Source organism: Mya arenaria, chromosome 2 (genome assembly GCF_026914265.1).
Source record: "Mya arenaria isolate MELC-2E11 chromosome 2, ASM2691426v1".
Classification (NCBI taxonomy): Eukaryota; Metazoa; Mollusca; class Bivalvia; order Myida; family Myidae; genus Mya; species Mya arenaria.
Genome location: NC_069123.1, coordinates 53,086,500 through 53,106,648, shown reverse-complemented (window position 1 = coordinate 53,106,648; position 20,149 = coordinate 53,086,500). Strand labels below are relative to the sequence as shown.

Below are 20,149 nucleotides of genomic sequence, written 5' to 3'. Positions count from 1 at the left end.
CGTTTCAGCGAGGGTTGTTCAATAATTCACACCGCTGTACTTAAACCTTAGTTTCTTCAAGAGTTATAAGCCAATTCCGAGTATAGAGTTGCTTCTTTTGGTTCATATATGTTATGACACCTCTTTTATGTTCTAAGATAAAAAGTTTTTTGGAGCCAACAACGTTACCAAACACGAACTTTTGGAAAATAAATCAAGATGGGGCAACTGTTGTGATAAAGGTTACAGACCACTAAATAATTTTCTAATAAATTATTATTTGCAGGCGCAATAACTTATTTCTAGTCTCTTAGCAGTGTTCCGCGTTTTTGAAGACCATAATTTGTTTGTGTATTCACCATTAAGAAGTTATCAAGCAAAACTTTTGCAGCAAATCAAGAGAGTCCAGCTAGTATGTCAGTCAGTAAAGCAACGTTACGAGTATATGCGAAAGAAAGGACTAACGAGTTCAATATAACTTGGTTTTAATTGTACACCCCTTTGTTTTTAAGTAAATAATGATTTCATTGATAACGTTGCTCAACTCCTTATTATACTAGAACATGTTACACCTGGTGTATGTTTAACTATCGAAAAAGACTATGCAATGGAACTTAATACAAATGAAAATCTGATTTTTTGCCCTTCGTAATTTTCTCTACTTGGGAAAACTTCTGTACCACCATTCGAAGGATACATATTTAACAGATAATAAGTATCTTCCATGGCCGAGAGTGTAAGATATATTCATCCGGACCCGAGCGGAGAGTGTTTTGCGCAAAAGACCCTGCGAGGGTTGGGATGAACCTTGAACCTATCTTACACGAGCGGCTATGGTTGATGCTTTTTCTCCCACCTCAGTTAAACAAAATTAAGTAAAAATGAATTTTTTGCTCGAAATCTTTTGTGCGTAGTGAAAATAAATGCGTATGGATATGTGATAATTTGTGGTTGTCATGGATATACGCGCAGTGATTCAGATTATGTTAATAGTCAAATCAGTCTTTAATTAGTTCTGTGGAGAGTGAAGCATTATTTCTTGAAAAGTGTGTGAAAAAATATGGTGCCATTTGAAGCGAGAAATAATTAAATAGCATTCTAAATATTGCCACTAGACAAGGTTTCTATGATTCTACAGACGAGTCTTCAACAAGGGAGGTAATTACAATGTGATGACCATTAAAAAGGAGTTCCATACGGGTACTTGTTTTATCTTTTTATCTTCGGTAAACCTCGTTTCCGCAAAACACCCTACGCTCGGGTCGGGATGAAACCATCTTACACTCTCGACCATGGAGGATACTTATAATCTGAGGTGGCAGAAAATATTATTCATTATGTGCAGATGGTGTAGCTAGATGGATGCATCAATTTCGACTGCCTCTTTGTCATTTTTTTGCAATATTTCTTGAGTACAGTGAACAAAATGATATTGCGTGTCGATCTGCTTAAAACTTTTATTGAACATATGACCAGGCACCATTTATAGATGATTTTGAAGGATATTTTTGTTTTGCGTTCATTCCGAGCAGATTAATGACAGTCTGTTGTTGTTTTCTCTATTTATTGAGTGAAGTGAAAAAATAGAGAGTGACGTACTTCCTTTACAACGTTCGAATAACTTTTACAGATGGTCAGGTGTTCGGAATAATTTTGTGTAAACATTGACACAGAACAAACCGTTTCTTCACATTCATCTGCACATGGTGCCGTATTGTTTATGAATAAATGTAAGCAATTTCAGAAATGTGTATGACGAGTTCCATTCGCAAAATGTTTGTCTCACTGTACTCTATATAGAGTAAGATGGCCATACATCTGTTCAAAATGAACGCGTCACCTTCCTTATAGTGTAATCCCAGATGGTACGGCATAATGTGCGGATGAAGGAAATGTGTATGCTGTGTCAATGTCGATTAGAATTATGGCCCTTTGACTGTGTTATTATTTGCCTGTGTATAGTGAACAAATATCCCTGATTTTCTAAGATTGTCACAAATGACCCGGCATCATTTGCTAATGACTTTAGGGTAATGGTCTTGTGCTGCTTACATTTGACCAAAATCATGGCATTTACTGTTCTCTATTTATTCTTTTGAGTATAGTGCTAGTTTTATGTGTGTTGCATGCTCATTTACATAGTTCAGCACTAACTATGACATGACTTTCTTCCATGGCGTCATTCTCGTGTCAAGCACATGATTGGTGTGGCATCTGTGTCTTTGGTTATACTTTTAGCCAGTATGATTGTGGGGACACCCGTGTCCCTTTGACATATTTCAGAGCATGTTTATGAACGAAATCGTGCTTTTAGTCAGCATGATGATGGAGGCATCTATGTGCCTTTTCCACACTTAAAGTCAGCATGGCTGTGGGAGCATCCGTGTCATTTGGACTTACTTAGTCAGCATTGCTATGGGGGCATCCGTGACTTTTGTACATACTTCTTGTCAGTGTGGTTGTGAAGGCATCTGTGTATTTTGGACATTCTTTTAGTTGACATAATTGCGGGGGCATCCATGCCCATTAAAAATACGTTTAGTCAGCATGATGGTGGAGGCATCCGTGACATTTGGACACACTTTTAGTCAGCATTGCTATGGGGGCATCTGTGCCCTTTGGACATACTACTAGTCAGCGCGGTTGTGGCAGGGGAAGTCATGCCCTTAGGACATACTTCTAGTCAGCATGGTTGTGGCGGGGGAAGTCATGCCCTTAGGACATACTTCTAGTCAGCATGGCTAAGGCGGGGGAAGTCATGCCCTTAGGACATACTTCTAGTCAGCGCGGTTGTGGCGGGGGAAGTCATGCCCTTAGGACATACTTCTAGTCAGCATGGTTGTGGCGGGGGAAGTCATGCCCTTTTGACATACTACTAGTCAGCATGGTTGTGGCGGGGGAAGTCATGCCCTTAGGACATACTTCTAGTCAGCATGGCTAAGGCGGGGGAAGTCATGCCCTTTTGACATACTTCTAGTCAGCGTGGTTGTGGCGATGGGGGGGAAGTCATGCCCTTAGGACATACTGCTAGTCAGCGTGGTTGTGGCGGTGGGGGGGGGAAGTCATGCCCTTTTGACATACTTCTAGTCAGCGTGGTTGTGGCGATGGGGGGGAAGTCATGCCCTTAGGACATACTGCTAGTCAGCGTGGTTGTGGCGATGGGGGGGGAAGTCATGCCCTTAGGACATACTGCTAGTCAGCGTGGTTGTGGCGGTGGGGGGGGGGGGAAGTCATGCCCTTAGGACATACTGCTAGTCAGCGTGGTTATGGCGGGGGGGGGGGGGAGTCATGCCCTTAGGACATACTTCTAGTCAGTATTGCAATCACGGTCATTATTGTTTCATATTTTGACATGTTCGCCACAAAAGCTTTACGCAGTGTAGAAGTCGTCGGGTCCTATGGCTATGATACTTCTAATCCGACGTTTGTAACTCTGACCTTGCCATTATGACATAAGGTGGTATTATACAAACTCTCTTGAAAGCTATTGGTGTCTTTCGATTGACTTAAATACTCTAACGCTGCCAAAATGTCAAAAGTAAGTCGTTCTTCCTAGTATTTGCCTGAAAAAAAGAGCTTTTGGGGCAGTCTACTCCAAATCGGATAGTATTAAGGTTATATGATGTGGTCTTGATAGAAAACAACATGTGGTTTATAACTAATTGTCTTTAAATTATTGAGGAAACTTTCGAAAAGTGTTTGGCCTGTTTCATTTATCGATATCTATCTTTAGACAGGGGGACACCAGTGGTCTCTAACTTTCTTTTGTGATTAGACGTATTAAAATAAAGAAAATGTCAAACGACGTGTACACAATTTATTTTACATAATTTACAAAGGCGTGTTCATGAACTTCTGCACTTGTATTACAAATTCGTGTAACTACACATTTTACGCTCAATTAGTGTTCGAGGTATATTTTTACCAATGGGATTATTTTTTTTTTCAAAATTGCCGTATATTGGTAAATTAGCAGTCAGTCATAAATTATTTCAAACAAGTTAACATGTAGATTCAAATAAAGGCGGAAAAAGAAGACAAAATATGTTCTCAAAAACTTGATTGAATAGTTATTATATAGCGACACTCAACGACCATTTATTTTGGTAAATGTATGCTTATAACATTAAACCACTACTTTCACACTATATTTTGTTTGCTTACATCAAACATAAAAGGACAATAAAATACACAGTAGAAAATGAGGTCAAGTATAAAAAGGCGGGATTATTTAGGCATCCGCCAGGTTGTTTTCAAGCCAGTCCTTGATATTTCCTGAATTATCCCTCATCCAAATAATGTTTCTTTGGATGCTCTCCCTTGCCTGGTCCCGACCTCGTGAACCCGCCCCGCCATCCGGGTACTTTACGAAGAAATCCTCGACCTGTTAAAAATAAATGAAACTCCCGTATAGCGTCACGGTGGTTAATTGATTAATTGTCGAACAGAAACATATGAAAAACGACTTAATAACATTTATACTTCCAAACGTTGACAGCCACATGCTTAACAATCTTGTGGAAACCAGTAGTGGGTGGGGGAAGGTCAGTCGTTCAAAAGTTTAAGAAGTATATTTCGATGGCACCATTTAAAAATGCTGAACTTACATTTTTGTACTTTTTCAGGAGATACAAAAAAACAATATAAAATGTCATATACAATGACATGTAAGTTCGGGTTTTTCTGCCACTTCTTCTGACCAGTAAATTCAATTTCTATTTGCTGTTAAGTCCGGTGTTTTCAGAAAAGGCGGCAAACTAAAATATGTTAATAAAAAGATGAAAACCCCGAAATAGCGAAAAATGTAGGTTCGGCTTTTTTAAATGGTGCCATCGTAGTGTCAGTAGTTTTCACACGTATTATTTTGCTAGGGTACTTTCCTTTCAGCATGTTATTATGTTAAAGTTTTAAAATTCCTGTGTTAATTAGCCCTATCGGACAAGGGAACTCACCTCTTGCAGCTTGAATCGGCTGTTGTACTTGTCGACAATACTGGGGACCAAGCGGCCGAGGGACCTGGAACCAGTTGTAAATCTGAAAACAAAACAACAATGAAATAAGGCCTGCTGACACATATTATCAATAGTATTCAATAAATGCAAATGTGTCCAAATGGTAAATTTAAACATTAAGATTTCTGTTCGGAACTTATGCAACATCAAAGTACAAGCTGTTTTTACGGTTAATTTGAGATAACACAGCAGTGAATCCTTGCACATACTTGCGGATCATTTAATGACTATCTGGACACGTTAAGATCCCAACTACAATTATGACCTGGTGACGAGGTATTCCCAGTTGTTGCGGACCCAGTCCCAGGCGAGGGAGTTACCCACGGGGTTCCGGGATATGTAGGTCACCACCGCGAAGAAGTCCTGAGACAAGATCTTCGTAGGGTCCTTACAGTAGTCGAGGTATCTGAGATATGAGAATAAATTGAAAGTTAGTTACAGGTCTTCCTTTTAACAATGCGGGATGTTCAACGGTTGGATTATTGGTCATGGAATCAAAAGAGGGTCGGTCACTGGGGCTCAAGCATATAGACGCAAAGGAATACCACTCACTGGCACACATTCATCAGTCATGTGAACTGTTTTAGGTAGAGACGCAGAAATGGCTCGTGCTTGACAGAGAGTACGTTCATCCGTCTGCTTTTTTAAGTTGCAAGATAAGGCGTCGGATATGTCGTCATAGCCACGGCAATTTTTGTCTTCTTCGACATCGGCACGGAAAAACATTTCTTTAGTCATAACTCAATACCCGTTACAACACGGCGATCAACACCGAAAAATAGTTTATGTTATGTAGTGCCCCTCAACCAACAGATAATAATGCATGAGTATCGCGGTGCTCTTCGTGTTTGGTCTGCCATATTGTGATTTCAGTTCATCTTTTATTTACGCTTTTAATGTTTAATATCAACAAGTTGCACTGTTTATCTTTATCTCTTTGTTCTTGTGTTTTTGCTGAAGTGTGGGAGTATTTATTCATTCGCCAATTTTTTATAGAGGTTAAAAAGAAACTATTCACGCTGAATCGAAAACAGACTGTTATTTTGCATATTCACACATAGAATATTTATGAATCATATATCAGTGTCAAAGATTGTATCTTATTCATGTTTTGATAAATAATCAAGAAAAACATAAATAAGTAAGTTTCAAATGATAAACGTGCGTCAATATTTGTTATAGATGCGATCAGTCAATTCCCCGCAGATCATGTCATTGCTTGAATGAAATAAGCTTGTACGTGTACCTGTTAAGGAGCCAGACGTGTTTGGTGAAAGACAAGCCGTACATGAGGTTCACCCGCTCCTGTGGTACGGTCTCCACAAGGAAGCGCTGCCACAGAAATTCCCAGTCCGCCTCCGACCCGTCTGCCGACATACCGTACTTGTACACGTGGAGACGAAGGTTTGGTGGAATCCTGGATAAAACAGTAACAGTGTAAACAAGTGGTCAGTAATTAACCTGACAGATTAAGTGTTAAGCATCTAGTGTTCTTATTTCTATTTGAGAATAGAATACTTCAGTGAAATTCAGAATAAAAATACGCCTTTAATGAAAACTTGAAAATCGAACATGATTCCGATAATACTACATGTACACGAGTACATCAAATCTAATACAGGAGGTATGAACTCAACATTGACAGACTGGGCGTACGAGATATTTCTGTCGACGAAGTCTCTGAACCTCTGTGTGGCGTTACCGTAACAGTCGGTGTCCGAGAAGTCGCAAGCCAGCTGAATAAGGTTCGACCGCATCAATCTGCACAGTAGGAGCACAAACATTTCATTTCAATATCAAATACATTCCCTAGCATATTGGCGTTTACTAGTGTATGTTTGAACGATTGAATATGATAAAATGTAAATCGAAATGTCAGACAACAACCAAAAATGGCCGTATTTGAGATTGATAGGAGTCGGTAGTGAGTGTTACCAGCGTTACGTGAACGTACTTACTTTTCGAGGTGGGATGACTGTTCATCGTTCCAGGTTATTTTGTCTAATACTGGTCGCACTTTGGTAAGTATATACTTCTGTAACATTACAAATAGTATATTTTATAATGTCAATCTCTATTCTGTTAAAATGGCAAACAAAAACCTAAGTTCAGTCATCGTTGACTTCTAAATATAACAAATAGCATTCAGAGATGTCATAACAAAATATATATTGACATTAAAATAGTTCTGGGTCAACTTGTATTTATTACAGTTGTTTATTTGTTCTGATTGACAAGTGTGCCGCCTTAGCTCTGTAGTATGCCCTTGGTTAAGGTAGTTTAGTGGTATTCTAGAAGGTGTCCGCCTCTCACCCAAGAGGAGTGGGGTTGAGTGCAATGAGGGCTGCACTCCTATGGTCACAAGAAAGGACACAAATACTGGTTTCTACCTGATCTGTATAATCCTTACAACCAAGCTAAATAAGTACGTATTAATAGGTAAGTACCCTAAGAGTGTTGAACATGCCGCTGTTTAGAAACATGTCCTTGATGTAGGTGATTCCATTAAACGCCGAATCCCATGGCAAATGATGGAATTCTCTATCCAGATATGACGTCATCTTCAGCGCTACGTCATAGCTAAGGTAACCTCCCCGTGCTAGGTTGAAAGAATCGTCAATAAGCCCAGTGCGATCTGCAGGCTCGGGGATCTTTGAAAATAAAACCAAAAAGTGTTTATATGCGCAACATGGGATGATTCTTAATCATTTTAAATAAAGCTATAAAGCCAAATGTATAATGAGCATATTAACAACATGTGAGTTATTTTGGTGCAGTCAAGATTATTAAAACACCATTTCGTTCAAACCGTTTAAGCAGTCTCCTGAGGTGGTATTGGATTTAAACTAGAGCTCGTGCGATTGAAAACTGGGATTAAGAGACGACGGGGTCGCTTTGACTTTTACCACAGGGTTATTCCCATTTTAAATAAAAATTCGTGTAAATCAAATCATGTTAATCATATTATCTCCTTATTATCGAACAGAACAATGTACAGTATACTATGTGACAGAGAAAGGCAATGGTCTCATCCCGTTCAACGCCATTCACATCATTGACTTATTACTTCAGTTTGTAGGTTAAGCTTACAGCATTAGGCCCGCTCTGGTTCAGTCGCTGTGCAAAGTCTCTCCAGACAGTGTCAGGGTAGTTAACTCTGTAAAACCCCGTGTCCTTCACATTGAACTTCACAGGCTGTGTTTGACTTACGCTAAACGTCACTGAAAAGTGTTTACTTGAAAGGTTTAAAAATAACAAAAATATATGCTCATGTCCACCATAAAACGTTATCATTATTCTTCTTTAAATTACGAACGTTCTAAGAACTGAAACGTTTTCATTGGTTCTATTTTTAGTTTTTGTTTTTGTTTTAATTTAAGTATACTACTAACAAATGTACAGTATATCAAGATGACAATTACATCGTGTAAGTTAATAGATTTTACCTGAATCTTGATCTTTTGTGATCCATTGTGTTTTATACTCGTTGCCATCTATATAGTCAAGGTTCACGAACCACTTATATCTTGGAAAAATCAGATATCTCATGTAAATGGGATAAAGAACAAAACATTCGGTTTCATTTTTAAATAAAAAGCTAACAACGTTAAGATGAACTATGTTTTGTTAAACGCGTTGAAGTTAATGTAATAAAATGCATTACTTGCAGATTAGTTGAAATGGCATATGATTCGTTGTATCTAGTGTAGTTTCAACAACGAAAGATCAGTTTGTTTGAAATATACATGTATATACCTGAAAGGAGATTCATTCGGGTCATATGCCAGTGATTTATGTGCGAGGAAGCGGTGTTGGGAGGCCATGACGTTTGTGATGCCGCCACTTCCGGGTGCTGTTGAGATGTTGATGTAGGGTAGCCCCATCTGAAGTGTCCACGTATCCATTACTTCCTTTACGCTGTATCCGCCACGAACCTACAAACAAACCAACGTGGTGATCATTTTTGTCCAATTGACAGATTGGTTCCTCTATGGTTTTCTCTTATATTGTCATATTCCTATAAATTCTTCATTTCATATCACACAAATGACCTTATGTTCCTCTAGTTATAAACGGATGTGTGCAGTATACTAGCCTGTCCTAGCTCGTCCCAGAGCTGGTCGGTGGTGGCGGTGGACCACTCGTACTTCTTTAGGTAGGCCGAGATCCCGTTAAAGAACGCCTCGCCACCCAGGATCTCTTGAAGCATGCGCAGGATTGACGCTCCCTGTAACCGGAAGGTTAGGAACGTATTACTTAAAAGACTGATGTAAAAATTGCTTCTGTGATGAACTGTTTTGTTTGGAAAAGTCGTAAACGAAAAATTTGTTACTTATAGTGTTTAAAGGTGTGGGGTATTTTCAGATGCTGGCATACGTACCTACACTTTTACATACTAAGTGCATTCTCAAAAATACCATACTCGTGTTTGCTGCACAAAATATGGGTGTCAGTTTAAACATTGGTGTAATTGTAATTTGAACGAACTGGACCTCTCATCCTTAATTTAGTCCCTGCATCTGCAGAAAAGAGGGCGTACAAACCTTGCTGTACGAGATGGCGTCGAAAACCTCGTTAATCTGGTCCGGATGGTTGACGTCCACGACTATGGGATGGGAGTTGACGCCAGCGTCCGTCACCATCACCGGCTTCACGTCATCGACTACCATCTGGTCCAACTACAGGGGGATGAGAGACAATGAGGAAATCACAAAGAAGAGCGAGGTTAAAAACTAAATCACGGGGAATTTTATTCATACGTATTTCTTATAACCGGTTATTCGTTTGTTTACCTACATGTATGTACTTGGCACGAGACTTACCAATTCCCAAGCGGGTTCAGACATGTTCACCCCGAGGTACTCAAGGCAAGGCAAGTCAAGTCAAGTACGTTTTATTGAATATCCCAGGCCAGTGTATGCCGCAACATGAGCAATGCATTTGCACAAAACAGTATGCATACAGTACACTAAAATCGAATGTACGTGGTATGGTAAGGTTAATTAAGTTTAGATAACAAATACCTATCAATACAGGTAAAGGTAAAACACAAAAGCAATAGAAAATATTCTAAATGTAAACATCCATTTCTGTTTTAATTTGTATATGTACTCGACCGGCGACCTACCATTTCCCAGGCGGGTTCAGACACGTTCGCCCCGAGATACTCGACAAAGGAGGCGAACCCCTCGTTCAGCCAAAGGTCGTCCCACCAGTCCATCGTTACAATATTCCCGAACCACTGTAAGGAACATTTTTCATTAAAAGGAACAATACGAGTAGAAAATTTTGATACTGCACGTCCGTTCGTCTTTACATACAGAAGCATACAAGAATACCACAGCAGTGTTTATATACAGTTGTTTCCTGGTACATTTGTAGTTGTGCAACTAATGCGTATACGTATCTCTTAACAAATTTAGCTTATAGTTTTTATGTATTCATTTTATATCGAATGAGAATTCAGATATGTCTATGCACACATACACTTATATACTAGTAAATCACTCTTAGATTTCCTTCCCTGTTCAGAAAACGACACTGAAGTTAGTTTGAGAGGCCAAGAGAAGTGCAGTTGTTGGTGCTGGAAGACAAGACCTCTTAGGTGAGAGGTGGACATACCAACCTCAAATGCTTTGATCACAGTTCTACCTCACCATGTGTGCTATCTCATGAGCGACGACGACCGCGACCCGTTGTTGGTTGGCGGCAGATGCCTGTAGTGGATCGTACAGCATGTTCACCTCACGGTACGTGATTAGGCCCCAGTGCTCCATCGCCCCAGACACGAAGTTCGGGATCCCTATCATATCTGAGGGGACATACGTACAGATGTAAGAGCGATTTACGGATGGAGCACAACAGACGACTTTCTTTAAACATACATATAGAGGGCACTAAATCATATCATTTAAAGAGACTCGCTCATATTATTGGACCAAAAATTAGGTTTTCGGCGGTAATACTAAATTCTTATTTTACTTATTTCTTATCAATATTTAACTCTATGATATAGATATTGCAGAAAAAATACAATTATAGAACTAAAATGTATTTTGGTTAAAGTGGGATTCGAATTCACACCGGTAAAGTCAAGAAAAAATCCCAAAACAGACGCCACTAGAATTTATACAAAATGAATGGATATTTTGACATTCTTACAATACATTGATAACATCACGTGATAATGTCAATCAACCAATTACGCAACAACGAATCCCTCAAAACCTTATTATCGCTAACAAAAATTGTTGTCTTCAAAGACGATATTAGAGTAATTATCAACATTTGCTAAGGGGTTCCAGCTTTTTGGTATCTTAGTTTTAACACTCCTTACGATTTGCCACACTTTCTTTCGCCATACAATAAAGTACATTTTCAAAAACATGAGCGAGTCCCTTTAAGAGTAATAATCGTCATAACAACGCTTGAAGCCAATATATTTCCAGTTGTGAATTCCCAAATAACGTAGCTTCAAATCATGCATTCAACCAATATGTGGTTTTATTCAAAAGTTCATGGTAGCATAAAAAGAAGTAAGAATTCGTGTCAGATATCGGACGGTCAATGTCTCCCAACCCGACTCGTCAACATAACAAGTTGGACAGTGGGCAATACCTTGTATACGGGAGGTCATTTTACACTCTTGCTTATAATGAAATCATCATGATTAATTTTCGAATGCTATATACCGTTCTTCGGTAGAGGGAATTCCACTTTAAACAAGTCTTGGTAGAGTTCCATCGACATCTTCATAACTTTCAGCGAAAATTCGGCCTGCTGAATTCTATCAGGTGTCGCAAACACTCGAATCTGTAAAACGATAACTTTATTTACCAAAGGTATCTTATTACTCTTTGTATGGTTCACTTATTTAAATTTATAGCTACTGTAAATATGTTGTCAGACTTCCATATTTTAAAATGTACGAATGAGTTTATGAATAATTCTGCATATACTTATGGTTGACGAGAATACAAGTAATAGCTTTGAATTAAGGTACGACGCCACATATAAACGTTCGTTTAATGTTGAACATCGGCGACTAAAGGGTCTAAATCACAGATAGAATGCTGGCGTCCTTTCTTTGAAGTTTTCAAATTTAACTTCCACTTACTATAAGGGAACACACCAAACAGCAACAAGCAGATACGCATTTGGAACGAATATTGTAAATCAAAGCCTAATAGAATTCAAGTTTCAGTAACGTTACTTACGCATTAACGCCAAAAAGAGCATGACCTGTCACTGACAGTGTCAGTACCAATTTGTCTTTTATGTTAGGTTTTGTAATGATAACAAGCATGTGTTCACATTTCACACTAATGAATTCAATCGATGATGATGATGATGATGATGATGATGATGATGTGTCTTACTTGAAGCGAGGCTTACCTCGTTTCCATACTTGGTGGTGGATGTGATGTTTGCGAAGTCGCAGACGACAAAACACACGAGGTAGGTGGACATGGGAACGGACCGTTTGAAGGGCGTGGCCACAAGCGAGCTGTTGTGCTCCCATGGTGATGTTGTCTGGCATTGGTGTAAATAGTTTCACACATACATATTCGCTCATTTAAAATTTTAGTTTTGCAGTATAGCTGACAAAGATATTGAAATGTGACATAAAACAACATTGCACGTTCAGCAATTATCATTTAGATTATTGCATTTAACTTGGATTGCTGCCAGCTTTAAATGATCGTAACGCAGAAGACGCATGTAATAATTATTTATACTTAATTATAAATTGACATTGCGAGACAAGAAAATCAAAGCTACGTTTACTTAAATTTACATATGCATATCAAATTTCAAAAGTATTTATTTACTTTCAATAATGTTATTCACTCTGTAGTGCGCTCTATATATTTAACTGATGATGACTGTGCGAACAATGGCGACGGCTCGGCAATTTCAGTATTGGTTTCAAAAATATCTAAACGTGCATTCCCATTGGTTTCCGTACCAGTGCAGGCATGTTGGAGAGGGCGATATAGCCTCGCTTATGCACGAGAGTCACAGTGTACTCCGCCTTGAGGCCCGGCTCGTCCATGCACGGGAAGGCGCGCCTCGCGTCCACAGGCTGGAACTTCGACGACGCAAGGTGCCTTCAAGGACGAACAAAAAAGAAAAGAAAAATAAACTGGTGTAGTTTGTAATATATACCAATACCGACATAGAGTAAAACAAGCTGACTGTGTAATTTTCTAAAACTAAATGGCGCTTTTACAAATCAAAAGAGCATGTATCCTAACATACCGTCTTTTGCCCGTCACTGAGTTAGTATAGCTGCTCTTGTAAAAGCCGACGATTGCTTGTGTGAGCGACCCATCAAATCGTAGCTTGAGAAACACAGTACCGGCGCGTACCACGTCCTCGGCCTCTACAACCCAGAACTGGTTCTCCGCGTACCACCACGTCCGGGCAAGCGGAATATTCGTACCATCGGAATAATTCAGTTCCGTGTGCGTAACATTCATGTGGTTTGTATGAATTAGAATGAACTTAGTTGATTTAATGACATTTAATTCTGCGGTTTCATTACCATAAAACCATCCATTGTCATCATAAAAATCCGGATACAATGTTATTTCATAATGCACAGGCTTAACGTCTCCTGAAAGTCGTAAGTATTTCCAAGGTTCTGTAGTTGACGGACCTGCTGTGGTCACTTGTACTGTGCTTCCCACCGACGTGCCAACCACCGGCACCTGGTTGCCTCCGGTGCCATCCTCACTGGATCCATTACAGGCCCGGTCTGTGAGGTGCCAGACGACCACGCCGACCACTACCGGAAGCGCGATAACTATGAATACCAGAAAGTAGCAACCACGCTTGTTTAAAGACACCTTCGAAGAATCCTTATGAAAATCATGTCCCAAAGTGTGCTGCGTTTCGTCTGTCATCTCTCAAATTTCGGGTAAACAGTAAAGTGAATTTCAGGCCTTCATTCGGCTTTTGTAAGAATAACATAAATCATACGGTCCACTCCAGAAGAAAATGGTTTCACTCCACGAGTTGTATTTTAGTTTATCTTGATATACTGCTCTATTGTGAATGAAATATCTTTTTATACATCCATAAAACGTGCAAGTTGTGCACACATTTAACCGAGAAAAAAAAGTAAACAAATCGCAGTTGCTTCACGAACCGAAAAGCTCTCAGGTAAAGTTTATGTAAAAATGAAATAAGATATGCGGTTCCGCACTGATTTAATTCATCATTTTATAAAACGTTATATCCTAGATATCAAACATTCCACTTCAATAAAGCATCACAGCTCATAAACAAGATTAATTCAAGTCCGAGGTTAATTATTGCAGGTAGTCTGCAGAAGTCATCAGCAACCACAGTTAGCGGCCGCGCACCGGACCGGCATGCCGTAAAGAGACTTTGATTATTTTCCAACACCGGCGAAACTCGAGACAAAGAAGTATCACAGGATCAGCGGGGGAACCTTTGTCTGAATCCGAAAAGGCATGCAAAAATAATTAGGAACGATTGATGATTTACATGTGTAGATGGACAAAGCCAAAGAATGGAGGGTGTATTAGAGCTCTTAGAAGAGATCGAGTATTATATTACATCAAGGCGATCAATCGAACAGACGGACTTGTATAGAACATCGAAAAAGAAGGCATAGTACCTGTTATTCATTTGCGAGTTTCTGGTCCGTCCGTCGGTCAGTAACTGGTCATTTCATAGGTAAGTATCTGGTCCGCCCGTCGGTCTGTCAAGACACAAACAAGTACGTCACACCTGGTCCGTCCGTCGGTCAGTCAAGACACAAAGATGTACGACACATCCGGTCCGTCCGTCGGTCAGTCATGACACAAACAGGTACGTCACATCTGGTCCGTCCGTCGGACAGTCAAGACACAAACATATACGTAACATCTAGTCCGTCCGTCGGTCAGTCATGTACGTAACATCTGGTCCGTCCATCGGTCAATCATGTACGTCACATCTGGTCCGCCCGTCGGTCAGTCAAGACACAAACATGTACGTTATATCGGGTCCGCCCGTCGGTCAGTCATGAACGTCACATCTGGTCCGCCCGTCGGTCAGTCATGTACGTCAAATCTGGTCCGCCCGCCGGTCAGTCAAGACACAAACATGATCAAGACACAAACATGTTCGTCACATCGGGTCCGTCCGTCGTTCAGTCATGTACGTCACATCTGATCCACCCGTCGGTCAGTCAAGACACAAACATGTACGTCACATCTGGTCCGTCCGTCGTTCAGTCATGTACGTCAAATCTGATCCACCCGTCGGTCTGTCAAGACACAAACATGTACGTCACATCTGGTCCGTCCGTCGGTCAGTCATGTGCGTAACATCTGGTCCGCCCGTCGGTCAGTCAAGACACAAACATGTACGCCACATCTGGTCCGTCCGTCGGTCAGTCAAGACACAAACATGTACGTCACATCTGGTCCGCTCGTCGGTCAGTCAAGACACAAACATGTACGTCACATCTGGTCCGCTCGTCGGTCAGTCAAGACACAAACATGTACGCCGCATCTGGTCCGCCCGTCGGTCAGTCAAGACACAAACATGTACGCCACATCTGGTCCGCCCGTCGGTCAGTCAAGACACAAACATGTACGTCACATCTGGTCCGCCCGTCGGTCAGTCAAAACACAAACATGTACGTCACATCTGGTCCGCCCGTCGGTCAGTCAAGACACAAACATGTACGCCACATCTGGTCCGCCCGTCGGTCAGTCAAGACACAAACATGTACGCCACATCTGATCCGCCCGTCGGTCAGTCAAGACACAAACATGTACGCCAAATCTGGTCCGCCCGTCGGTCAGTCAAGACACAAACATGTACGCCACATCTGGTCCGCCCGTCGGTCAGTCAAGACACAAACATGTACGTCACATCTGGTCCGCCCGTCGGTCAGTCAAGACACAAACATGTACCCCACATCTGGTCCGCCCGTCGGTCAGTCAAGACACAAACATGTACGCCACATCTGGTCCGCCCGTCGGTCAGTCAAGACACAAACATGTACGCCACATCTGGTCCGCCCGACGGTCAGTCAAGACACAAACATGTACGTCACATCTGGTCCGCCCGTCGGTCAGTCAAGACACAAACATGTACGCCACATCTGGTCCGCCCGTCGGCCATTCAAGACACAAACATGTACGTCACATCGGGTCCGCCCGTCGGTCAGTCAAGACACAAACATGTACGTCACATCGGGTCCGTCCGTCGGTCAGTCAAGACACAAACATGTACGTCACATCTGGTCCCCCCGTCGGTCAGTCAAGACACAAACATGTACGTCACATCGGGTCCGCCCGACGGTCAGTCAAGACACAAACATGTACGTCACATCTGGTCCCCCCGTCGGTCAGTCAAGACACAAACATGTACGTCACATCGGGTCCGCCCGTCGGCCATTCAAGACACAAACATGTACGTCACATCGGGTCCGTCCGTCGGTCAGTCAAGACACAAACATGTACGCCACATCTGGTCCGTCCGTCGGTCAGTCAAGACACAAACATGTACGCCACATCTGGTCCGCCCGTCGGTCAGTCAAGACACAAACATGTACGCCGCATCTGGTCCGCCCGTCGGTCAGTCAAGACACAAACATGTACGCCACATCTGGTCCGCCCGTCGGTCAGTCAAAACACAAACATGTACGTCACATCTGGTCCGCCCGTCGGTCAGTCAAGACACCAACATGTACGTCACATCTGGTCCGCCCGTCGGTCAATCAAGACACAAACATGTACGCCACATCTGGTCCGCCCGTCGGTCAGTCAAGACACAAACATGTACGTCACATCTGGTCCGCCCGTCGGTCAGTCAAGACACAAACATGTACGTCACATCTGGTCCGCCCGTCGGTCAGTCAAGACACAAACATGTACGTCACATCTGGTCCGCCCGTCGGTCAATCAAGACACAAACATGTACGCCACATCTGGTCCGCCCGTCGGTCAGTCAAGACACAAACATGTACGTCACATCTGGTCCGCCCGTCGGTCAGTCAAGACACAAACATGTACGTCACATCTGGTCCGCCCGTCGGTCAGTCAAAACACAAACATGTACGTCACATCTGGTCCGCCCGTCGGTCAGTCAAGACACAAACATGTACGTCACATCTGGTCCGCCCGTCGGTCAGTCAAGACACAAACATGTACGCCACATCTGGTCCGCCCGTCGGTCAGTCAAGACACAAACATGTACGTCACATCTGGTCCGCCCGTCGGCCATTCAAGACACAAACATGTACGTCACATCTGGTCCGCCCGTCGGTCAGTCAAGACACAAACATGTACGTCACATCTGGTCCGCCCGTCGGTCAGTCAAGACACAAACATGTACGTCACATCTGGTCCGCCCGTCGGTCAGTCAAGACACAAACATGTACGCCACATCTGGTCCGCCCGTCGGTCAGTCAAGACACAAACATGTACGTCACATCTGGTCCGCCCGTCGGTCAGTCAAGACACAAACATGTACGTCACATCTGGTCCGCCCCTCGGTCAGTCAAGACACAAACATGAACGTCACATCTGGTCCTGAGAGACATACGTACCTTACATCTGTAACTACGTCTCGGGCAAAAAATTCCCGGAACGGCCCGGTTTCGCCACCATTAGTCTCTAAATTATTCAACTACATGAATTTACAGAGCTGTCCTACACAGCTACAGAAGACTAACACAACTTTTCGTCCTATGATATTGTTTGTAACGAAGACCATTGACTTTATTTTCTATACGACGATCCTGACGTCAGATGGAATATGAAACAGCTAAATGTTATAACCCAAAACATATTAAAGCGTAAGTCTAGCAGAAATCATGATGAGTTACAGAATATGATAAAACAAACATATCTATGTTATTCTCTTATCACGCTGATGTTATCTGCACTAGTCTACAATAATTCATAGGAAACAATATCTGATTTTTTTTTAATTTATGGTAATTTTTATTTGATATCTAATATAAATCACTTGAAACATTTAATATTAAATGAAAAGGACAAAAATTGTGGCAAACTTTCAGGTAGTTATCGATGTTTTGTAATTAAGTGAATTTAAGCTGTTGCTTTGATTATTTCATGTTATAACTCGCCAAGTCGATATGAAACGAGTCACCAGTGATGTATATACGATACATGTGTACGCTTCCGTCAGAATGCATGGTCAAATCACCAGTGTATATACAATATATGTATACGCATCCGCCAGAATGCATGGTCAAATCACCAGTGTATATACACTATATGTATACGCATCCGCCAGAATGCATGGTCAAATCACCAGTGTATATACACTATATGTATACGCATCCGCCAGAATGCATGGTCAAATCACCAGTGTATATACGATATATGTATACGCTTCCGCCAGAATGCATGGTCAAATCACCAGTGAATATACAATATATGTATACGCTTCCGTCAGAATGCATGGTCAAATCACCAGTGTATATACAATATATGTATACGCATCCGCCAGAATGCATGGTCAAATCACCAGTGTATATACACTATATGTATACGCATCCGCCAGAATGCATGGTCAAATCACCAGTGTATATACGATATATGTATACGCATCCGCCAGAATGCATGGTCAAATCACCAGTGTATATACGATATATGTATACGCATCCGCCAGAATGCATGGTCAAATCACCAGTGTATATACGATATATGTATACGCATCCGCCAGAATGCATGGTCAAATCACCAGTGTATATACGATATATGTATACGCATCCGCCAGAATGCATGGTCAAATCACCAGTGTATATACGATATATGTATACGCATCCGCCAGAATGCATGGTCAAATCACCAGTGTATATACGATATATGTATACGCATCCGCCAGAATGCATGGTCAAATCACCAGTGTATATACGATATATGTATACGCATCCGCCAGAATGCATGATCAAATCACCAGTGTATATACGGTATATGTATACGCATCCGCCAGAATGCATGGTCAAATCACCAGTGTATATACGGTATATGTATACGCATCCGCCAGAATGCATGGTCAAATCACCAGTGTATATACGGTATATGTATACGCATCCGCCAGAATGCATGGTCAAATCACCAGTGTATATACGGTATATGTATACGCTTCCGCCAGAATGCATGGTCAAATCACCAGTGTATATACGGTATATGTATACGCTTCCGCCAGAATGCATGGTCAAATCACCAGTGTATATACGATATATGTATACGCTTCCGCCAGAATGCATGGTCAAATCACCAGTGTATATACGATATATGTATACGCTTCCGCCAGAATGCATGGTCAAATCACCAGTGTATATACGGTATATGTATACGCTTCCGCCAGAATGCATGGTCAAATCACCAGTGTATATACGGTATATGTATACGCTTCCGCCAGAATGCATGGTCAAATCACCAGTGTATATACGATATATGTATACGCTTCCGCCAGAATGCATGGTCAAATCACCAGTGTATATACGATATGTGTGTACGCTTCCGCCAGAATGCATGGTCAAATCACCAGTGTATATACGATATGTGTGTACGCTTCCGCCAGAATGCATGGTCAAATCACCAGTGTATATACGATATGTGTGTACGCTTCCGCCAGAATGCATGGTCAAATCACCAGTGTATATACGATATGTGTGTACGCTTCCGCCAGAATGCATGGTCAAATCACCAGTGTATATACGATATGTGTGTACGCTTCCGCCAGAATGCATGGTCAAATCACCAGTGTATATACGATACATGTGTACGCTTCCGTCAGAATGCATGGTCAAATCACCAGTGTATATACGATATATGTGTACGCATCCGCCAGAATGCATGGTCAAATCACCAGTGTATATACGATACATGTGTACGCTTCCGTCAGAATGCATGGTCAAATCACCAGTGTATATACGATACATGTGTACGCTTCCGCCAGAATGCATGGTCAAATCACCAGTGTATATACGATACATGTGTACGCTTCCGCCAGATTGCATGGTCAAATCACCAGTGTATATACGATACATGTGTACGCTTCCGCCAGATTGCATGGTCAAATCACCAGTGTATATACGATACATGTGTACGCTTCCGCCAGAATGCATGGTCAAATCACCAGTGTATATACGG

The 20,149-nt window shown here is 41.6% G+C and overlaps 1 protein-coding gene across 1 annotated transcript; it reads right to left on the bottom strand.

Annotated features, from left to right (window-relative positions):
• Positions 1 to 3,781: 3,781 nt before the first annotated feature.
• LOC128223204 (glutamyl aminopeptidase-like) lies at positions 3,782 to 14,235 on the bottom strand. Its single transcript, XM_052932498.1, has 18 exons — positions 13,254 to 14,235; positions 12,961 to 13,102; positions 12,387 to 12,524; positions 11,684 to 11,804; positions 10,649 to 10,803; positions 10,120 to 10,233; positions 9,536 to 9,670; positions 9,088 to 9,219; positions 8,748 to 8,926; positions 8,438 to 8,517; positions 8,082 to 8,212; positions 7,439 to 7,642; positions 6,950 to 7,026; positions 6,648 to 6,752; positions 6,238 to 6,408; positions 5,257 to 5,397; positions 4,932 to 5,013; positions 3,782 to 4,363 (listed from the first exon to the last, which is right to left on the bottom strand). The coding sequence occupies exons 1-18, from the start codon at positions 13,898 to 13,900 to the stop codon at positions 4,211 to 4,213; spliced, it is 2,907 nt and encodes a 968-aa protein (XP_052788458.1). The 5' UTR covers positions 13,901 to 14,235; the 3' UTR covers positions 3,782 to 4,210.
• Positions 14,236 to 20,149: the final 5,914 nt, after the last annotated feature.

Bases quoted from the DNA above. Each gene is read 5' to 3' on its own strand.
- LOC128223204 (XM_052932498.1), bottom strand. From the start codon at position 13,900: ATGACAGACGAAACGCAGCACACTTTGGGACATGATTTTCATAAGGAT. The intron at 13,103-13,253 runs GTATGTTAGGAT...TCGTCCTTGAAG, and splicing joins TCAGTGACGGGCAAAAGACG to GCACCTTGCGTCGTCGAAGT. The intron at 6,753-6,949 runs GTAAGTACGTTC...CCTACTGTGCAG, and splicing joins CAGTCATCCCACCTCGAAAA to ATTGATGCGGTCGAACCTTA.